Source organism: Lutra lutra, chromosome 3 (genome assembly GCF_902655055.1).
Source record: "Lutra lutra chromosome 3, mLutLut1.2, whole genome shotgun sequence".
In the NCBI taxonomy this organism is placed as follows: Eukaryota; Metazoa; Chordata; class Mammalia; order Carnivora; family Mustelidae; genus Lutra; species Lutra lutra.
This window is the reverse complement of record NC_062280.1, coordinates 72615746-72624458: the sequence shown is the minus strand read 5'-3', so window position 1 is coordinate 72624458 and position 8713 is coordinate 72615746. Positions and strand designations below refer to the sequence as shown.

At 38.1% G+C, this 8713-nt stretch overlaps 1 protein-coding gene across 5 annotated transcripts in view; it reads left to right on the top strand.

The window, feature by feature from the left end:
* The first annotated feature begins 286 nt into the window (after positions 1-286).
* Positions 287-8713, top strand: part of LNPK (lunapark, ER junction formation factor) — an 85958-nt gene continuing 77531 nt past the window's right edge. Inside the window, exons 1-3 of one of the 5 annotated variants that reach the window (XM_047722250.1) lie at positions 759-904; positions 7165-7254; position 8364. In XM_047722250.1, the coding sequence (XP_047578206.1) occupies positions 774-904; positions 7165-7254; position 8364 (222 nt within the window). In that variant the 5' untranslated portion in view covers positions 759-773. Of the gene's footprint in view, positions 570-756; positions 905-7164; positions 7255-8363; positions 8365-8713 lie in introns of those variants that run through there. The other 4 variants (XM_047722248.1, XM_047722249.1, XM_047722246.1 and 1 more) reach the window with 4 other exon arrangements.

Sequence of the window (8713 nt, the reverse complement as noted above, 5' to 3'; positions counted from 1 at the left end):
CTAGGAAATCGAACGCTCTCTAGCCAATGTTTCAAATCTGGAGTGCATGCAGCCTGTGTGGTTTATTCGTGGGCCCACGCATCACGACCTGTGAAGGACGTATTCTTGAGTTCAGAGTTTTAGGATAGAAAACTCGGCTTATGTTATCCAAGGGTTTGAAATCATCATCATCTGGCATTTGAAGCTTACCACACACGGGTGAGGTAAGCGTCCTGTCATCAAATGACCCTTTTTGACGTCCACGCGTGATTAAATCCTCAAGCACTTCTGGAGTCTAGGCTGAATTTTCTCCATCGTTTTGTTTGGCAACTGGCCCCTTCTAAGCTGTGTGGTAGTATTAACTTGCTCTGCGGCCGGCTGCATGACAGCGGATCGTGGGATCCTTTAAGGAGGAGTCCTTGCCAGACGCACCCATCTCTACCCTCAACCCCACTCGTCTCTCTCCCCGCGGTCTAGGACCACCAGGATCAGTTTTGGGGTTGTCTTTCTCCAGTGAGAGTTGGAGAGAACAGGCTTGCAAAGAATAAGAGGAGGCAGAGGGAACAAAAGATAAGTAAGTAACAGTAGTGGTAAGACTCAAAATAATGGCAGTACACCCCCGAGACGCGACGATGAGCACCCTACTTAGCTGCGGAAGCCAGAAGGACCAGCGCCCTCCGGCCAACGCCCGACTGGCTAGCCCCAACTGCCCTCCCCGGTCACAGTCACGTGACCGGGGAGCGGCGCGCGCCGGCCGTGGCGCCGATTGGCCGGCGGCGGGAGCGCGGGGTTTGATGGGAAGGAGTTGGCCAGGCCCATCGCTCTGTCGGTGGCGGCTGCTGCCTGCTCCGGAGGCAGGCTGCGCCGTGGCCGCCGAAGCTGGCAGACGTGGACGCAAGCGCCGGGCTTTGCCCGCTTCTTGCAGGTAAAACGTTCAAAATGAGGGCAGTTGGGAGGGCTCGGCAGGGGGGAAGCGCCCTGAGCTCTTCTCTGGGAGATAGCTCCAGTTTCCCTCCTTACCTCTCCCGGTCGCCCCCGCCCCATTCCGAGTGGCCTGAGAGCTCTGCGGCGGCTGCTAGTCCGACTCCCGCCGGGCTGCGCGCTGACCAACGTCGCCTCCTGCTCTCCTTGATTTCCCAGCAAAGTGCCAGGGGTGACTGTGGAGTAATAGAGAACGCTTTTGGCCACCACCCGCCCCCACCTCCCGCAAAGGGGAGGTAGTTTCCCAGCCTTGTTCTCAGAGAGTCCGGGGGGTGAATAGGTTGAGCTGAGCATCGGCTCTTTGGCCCCACCTATGTCGAGACGAAGGGTCAGAAGGTTCAACGCTAAGCTGTCGCTTGGAGTATTTTGTCCATCTCTTTTTGTCTGAGTTGTGCGGAGGCGCCACGAATTGGACCGATCGGGAGAGACGGAAAACTGTCAGTGTCATGCTGCTCGGCCCAGGCATGTGGGCGTGGATTACGTGGTGCTTAGAGAAGCCTGTCTGCTGCAGTTGTCCTTATTTGAGGGAAGGTGGGCGGTGTAAGGGGTGGAGGAAGGGGCGAGGTTGTGTAGGTGTCACAGGCACTTCCCGAGGAGAAGAGCAGATCTGAACTACATCAGTAGTTTAATTGATGGCTAGCTCGGTTGGTGGAGTATGGGACTCTTGATGGGGGGTGGGGTGGGGTGGGGGTTGTGAGTTCGGGCCGCATTGGGTGTAGAGATTACTTAAAAATAAAAATCTTTAAAGAATAGTTTAATTCTTTAATATTGTTATGACGATTGAGAGAGCTGGTATTAGTGAACTCAGTTTTGCTGATGGTGCCCTCATGGTAGTAAAACCCGTGACTCACGGAGTTTTCCACGTTCCGCTTTTCCCAGTTGGCGTCTGGTTTATGTCAATTGTTTTCTCCTATCTCTTTAGCCTGGGTGTCACCATGAATATAATTGACCCCTGTTCACAGCAGTGTGTGTGCATGTGAGTAAGCTTGGCTTCAGGCATGTGTTCAAACTGGCAGGGAATGGCAGGGAGCGATAATCTCTTGTTCTCAGCAGCCCCCATAGTTCCATTTCAGGAGGAAGTTGATTTTGAACACGTTTTAAAAAATAAGAGTGGTGCATTTAAAATTAGAATATTAAGTTTCTCTGTCACCTGTTAAGATTAGCTCACCGCTGTTAATAAATTTACGGTGTTTATATATTTTTAACTTGATAGAGAATCTAAGAAGTTATATGGCTATCAACCAGACATGATTTAATATAGAGCTCTTTCTACTTAAGTAGGCATTTTTGGTAGTGTTTAGTTCAGAATGGACATCAACTTACCATGAAGACCAGAATTAATCCGCATATAATAAAAGTGCTTTTAGAGTTGTACTTCTTTTCAGTAATTTTATTTTTGATCAATAAATATGGTGATTTAGGATATTTCAGAATTGCCTTTTCAGTTAGAATAATTGAAAGAGTTCTAGAACAAATCACTTTTAATCTTAAATCAAATAGTACAATAGAGAGGCACTGTTGATGGTGACTGAGTACTTTGCACTTAGGTTTGGAACTTGATAACCATAAAAGTTAACTTTCTTTGCTGTTTTAATGGAAGAGTATATTGTTTTTTTTTTTTTAATATTAGTGCACATGAATACAATTTCAGTTAAAATACAAACTGTAATTTTTCCAATTTTAAGATTATGAAAATAGGTACTTTAAAAAAAAGTTATTATTTATTTATTTGACAGAGAAAGAGGGAACACAGGCAGGGGGAGTGAGGGAGGGAGAAGCAGGCTTCCCGCTGAACAGGGAGCCTGACCTGGGCTCCATCCCAGGACTCTGGGATCATGACCTGAGCTGAAGGCAGACACTTAATGACTGAGCCACCCAGGCGCCCCCAAAATAGGTACTTTATAAGAAGTTAGAAAGGTTCTATGTGAGGAGTATTGTCTGTACTACATGTGCTTCCTGATAAGAATGATAATAATGGCTAAAATTTATTATGTGCTCACTACTTGTTGGACACTGTGCCAAGTGATATTTAATTTCATTTTATTCACACAACAGTTCTGTGAAGTGTAGATATTTTCGCCACTATGTAAATGTAGAAACTGAGGTTAGAGAGTTTAATTTACCCAAGATCACATTGTTAGTATCCATCTGAGCCATATTTTGATCCAGACCTTTTTTACTCCATTATTTTATTTTTTTTAAAGACTTAATTTATTTTAGAGAGAGAGTGGAGTGTGGCGGGGGGAGGTGAGAAGCAGAGGGAGAGAGAATCTTAAGCAGATTCTGCACTGAGCACAGAGCCCCACACAGGGCTTGATCTCACGACCTTGAGATCACAACCCCAGCCAAACGAAGAGTCAGACGCTCAACCAACTGTGGCACCTCCATTATTTTAATATGACTTGAAGTGAGCTGAAAATTTAAGAACAACATGACCCAAGATTTTAAATTCTGACACCCAAACCTGAGTGTGAATATCAGTTAATAGGACACATTGAAATCATATAGTGGGCAATATTATTTATTGAAAAACACATTAGATGTATCCAGCTCTTAAGGTCATGTCAGATGCCATTGTGATATCAGAGTGGAAAGAGACTACATATTCGTGGAAGAGTTCTTGGGGATAAGCCACTTGAGACTGAGCAGTCTGTCCACTCAAGGGCAAACATTGATTTATGCTTCAGAAGGAAATGCTAGTTATTTGCTTCGCATATATCTTGCATGTGTTGGAAGAGACGGACTAGGAGACGGCAGTGACCACACCAGTAAAAACAGTTTGTTTTGAGAAATTAGTTATATGTTGGGCACTGCTGTAAATACTTTCAAATGCGTTATGTCATCATTTCAGCCTTTCAACATTTAAGAGGGTCCTTAACTATCCCTCTTTTCCTGAAGATACAGAGTAACTGAGAGGTTAAGTAACTTATTTGCCCAAGGTTTCATAGTAAGTAATGGGCCACAGGAATTGGAGGTGAGATGTTTGTGTGGCAAGGAGGGAAAAAGTGTTTGAAAATAGAAGAGGTATGAAATTAAAGCTATATAGAAAGACTGAGTGTTATGTTTCATATCTGTTGGAAAGTACTACCATTACATGAGTATTATAGCAAATCAGCTTCTTTAATAAATACTGGAATTTGGAATTTTAGGAAAATTGCTGGAACAATGAGGGTTAACTCATTCTTTGATTATGATCCTGAAAGCATGGATAGGCATTTAATGACTATTTACCCTAATGTTGTTTTAGAGGACAAATTTTAAAGCATAATACTCTGCTTCAGGGATCTTAAAGGCTAAGCCATAGTTTGAGTCATTAACATCAAAACAATTCTCCAAGCAAATAATTGGTGTCAAGGTTGGTATTAATTGAAATATTATGCATATATTTCATATTACACTTAAAAAGTGATGTGCAGTAAACAAGTAAAGGCAGTACTTGCAGACTTTCAGTACCAGTTCTGCCCCTTGCTGGTGCTAGCTGCCAAAATGATTTGGCAAATCATTTAGCTTCTCTTCCATGCAGATTTAAGCATTCAGATTTAATCAAATGAGGAGTTGGGCCACATGATACACTGTACCAGCACTGTCTCTTGTGTTTATAACTTACTTTCCACTTCAGTAGCTCTGTTTACCAGCGATTTGAGAATGTCAGAGGTGCTTTCATGTATTTGATATATAAATATTCCAATCTAATTTATACAAAGCAAACTTTAATTTTGATTTTGTGTTATTGAGAATAACTATTTGCTTCATAAAAAGCCACAACTAAAACGCTGTGTCTGGCTATGCTACTTAATATTTTTGGAAGCAAATTTCTTCACTTCCCTAGCCTCGGTTTCTGACATTTATAAAATGGGATGATAATAGTATCTAAATAATAAAATTCATGTAAAGCATTTGTTTTAGGGCATACCAGAGATAAAGTATTTATCAAATATTTAACTGGTATCTTTACTGTTGTCATTACTTTTTTTAAATGTTGTTTTAAAAAATTATTTATTTATTTATTTTTTAGTGAACTGTACCCCCAACATGGGGCTTGAACCCATGACCCCAAGATCAAGAGTCCCATGCTCTATCGACTGAACCAGCCAGGCACCCCTGTTATTACCTTTAATATTAAAAATTCCAATTTTTAATAAGTATAAACTTAACTCGGAGGCATATAACTGTTACAAACCAAAATGTGTGGGTCAGTTATGTATAAAACACTGTGCTAGTTACCATACAATTAGTTCCCAAATACTATATACTTTTAAAGTACCAAGTTCAGTGGTTCATATAAATTGCCCCCAAACCAGTCACCTTTCTTGGTGAGTATTTTTAGCATCTTAAGAAGGTTTTAAGATCTATTTAATGTTTCAACTGAGAGATTTATACTTCTATTCATTAAAGTTTCTGGATTTCCTACCATTGCATTTTAGAAATTTGAATACTGAGTTAATATTGAAGGATTAATAGTTCTTAGGTTGCAATTTAAATGTGACTTGTAACATTCGTTTATAAACACCAACATTTTTTAGGACAGTTTATAGCTATTTCTGGTCCTAGAAATCACTTTGTAAAGTGGAAGTATTTGTAATTAGGATCTTTGTTATTTCTCTAACCAAGAAAGTCCAAGATTGGTATGCCTTATGCTAATTCTAATCTATAAAGAGTGTTGCAGAGTGAATGTATTTCCTTGGTACTGGCGTCATTTTTTATTACATTAATGGTCTTAAAAAAATGTGAGAATTATGGCGTAACTTCTTTTGTGTGTGGAATGAAGTAGTTTTATACACTGACAGTATGTAACTATTTCTGGTAAAAATATGTAAATTTGAAAGTATACTTTCACTATTTCTATATAAAAGAATAAAAAAGATCCATAATTATGGGCTAAATTGATTTAGAATCTAAGATGGCTGATACATTTTCATCCACATGGTAATATTGTAATACATTTGAGAGTCATAGAAAAATGATTATAAGAAGGACATAGATACACAGGTAGCTGACATGAAGGTCAACTGGCTTTAGGGACTTAGACACAATTTTTTTTTTTTAAGATTTTATTTATTTATTTGACACAGAGAGAGAGTACAAGTAGGGGGAGTGGCAGGGAGAGGGAGAAGCAGGCTCCCACAGAGCAGGAAGCCCAACGTGGGCCTCAATCCCAGGACTCTGGGATTATGACCTGAGCTGAAGACAGACACCTAACCAATTGAACCACTCAGGTGCCCCAACTTAGACACAATTTCAGAGAGAAATGTTTATTTGAGTATTGGATCAGTAGTGAACAGACTGGAAGTCTGAAGATAGGGTAGTTTGTGTGGTTTTTGTTTGTCTGCATTTTTTTTTTTTTTTTTTTTTTAAAATTAGAGAGAGAATGACAGAGGGAGAGAAAGAGACAGAATTCCAGGCAGGCTCCATAACCAGCACAGAGCCCACTCAGAGCTCCATCTCATACCCTGAGATCATGACCCAGGCTGAAATAGAGAGTCTGATGCTCAACCCACTGAGCCCCCCCACGTGTCCCTGAAGATAGTAGCTTTGAATCCTGTTTCTTCTGAGCCAATTGCTGAATGTCTTTTTACTTAATTTTCTTATCTGTAAAATGGTAATAATGAAGGCTATCCTGTGAAAAGTGCTGGTATATTAAGTCTAATTTACAGTAAAGAAAATTAAAGCTCAAAAGCATTAAATGATTTGCTCAAGCTCACTAGTAGTCTTGTAACCTTTATTTTCTTACTCAGAATCCATGGGCTTTCTGTTATTACTTGTAAAATAATATTCTAAACATTGTAAGATACCCCTAATTCTGAGTAACTAGTTTAGTTGGGAGACAGCTGAATGATGGAAACGTTGTATCTAAGCATGTAGAATGAAAGTAGTATGGTAAAACTTTTCTTACAACATTAGGGGACCTACTTTAAAGAACAGCAAGTTGCAAAGTCATATGAATATACGCTCCTAAAATGCCTTGCCTTTTAAAAGCCTTTTCAGCTTTATTTTCACTTTTAAATGTGTCCTGGCATGGAAGAAGGGATTTCTTGAAGGGTAGATTCTATCCCAAGACTATCTGAACTAAACTTCCACATAAATGGAGTTCAAAGAAATTAATATTGTATAGTATTTTTAGGCAGTATTGCAACATCTAAATTTTATAGTGGGTATAGTGTGTGTTTAACTTAAAAATTTTTTAAATACTTGCTTTATTTCTAGTTGTGAATTCCTTTGGACAATTGATATTTATCACTGTGCTCGTCTTCTACACATAAAAGATGGGTGGATTATTTTCTCGATGGAGGGTAAGTTTTCTTTACATCCAATTCTTAGTCTAATATAAAGTGTCATATAAACCTACTTGTAAAGTCTCCTTTGTGCTATAGCTGTGAGTAGAGCTTGATATTATCCCTAATTCTATTTAATTTTCTTCTCTGATGAATTAGTTGTATATTTGGACTTTAATAGTTCTACTTGCTATATAAGTATCTTAATGACTGTTTAACATAATTATTTCACTTTGACTTGTGGATTACTTTAATTTATTTATGCATTCACATGCAAATGGTTATATTTTCTTGTTTTCTTCTTATATTGCCTACATTTCAATCTTATTTGAAAAATAGTTGAAATTACTGTTATTGTTGAACTATTTGAAATTATAGTTGTATGCTGTATAATACTTAATGTTTTTATGGGCTATATCTTTTATTATGTATTTGCTGAAGTCATACTAAGTATACTTTTAGGAATTAAAAGTTAAAGAAAATTTGAAATGCAGTTTGATTTTATTAGTTAAGTCTTTAGAGGAAGTATCTCCTATTTAGTGCTATAAAATATAAAATATATTAATAAATGTTCTTTTCTAATATGAGAGAGGATAGTGTAGTCTCAGAGAAATTACTTTGCTTATTTTTAACTCCTTTTTACCATAACGAGTCTTGGAATACTTGGTAGACTAATTTTTGGACTGTTATGGAAATGCTTTGTTTTGGATTGATATTCTATTGACTCTCTGCTCCTCCCTTTAAAACTCTATTACAGTTCTGTTTGAGGATCAAATTTGTCTACCTTTCCTTTGTCTTTGTTAGGTTGAACCATATGAAATTGCCAATATTCAACCGTTTTGACTTACATAAAAAGCAATTTCATATGGTTCAACCTAATGTTAAAAACTCTTATGGGAACTATAATGAATTGATATCCACTGCCCTCTTATGTTATTGAGTATATAATTGGTATTGTATGAGACATTTTGTATGAGATATTCTGGCTGGTTTTTATTGTGGGTGCATAAAAAACATTTTTAACAAACTGTGCTATAATGAAGTATTCTTCCATGTCTTTTAAAAAGCTGATCTTCAGAAAAATACTTTAGGAATTCAGAATGAAGGTAACCTATTGATTTTGACTTTCAGAGTCCTAAGTGAACTTTTAGCAATAGTAGATCAGACCATCTTTAGTCTTGAGCTTTTAAATATATGATTTCTTTTGAATAATCGTATCTAAGAGAATTTTTCTTGGAGGAAAACTTTCTCTATAAAAGCATGTTCTATTGAGATTAGGAATGGTAGAAACTAAAAAAAAAAAAAAAATGGTAGAAATTGAGCTGTTGGAGTTGAAAGTACCTTTAGGACTAAAAACCCAAGTAGGAAAATGCTTACTTCTATAACATTATGTAGTTCTGTTTATAATTATAATTTTATTTAAATCTAAATCTCATTAATAAACAAGAATACATATTACTTGAGATTTGAAAAAACTTATT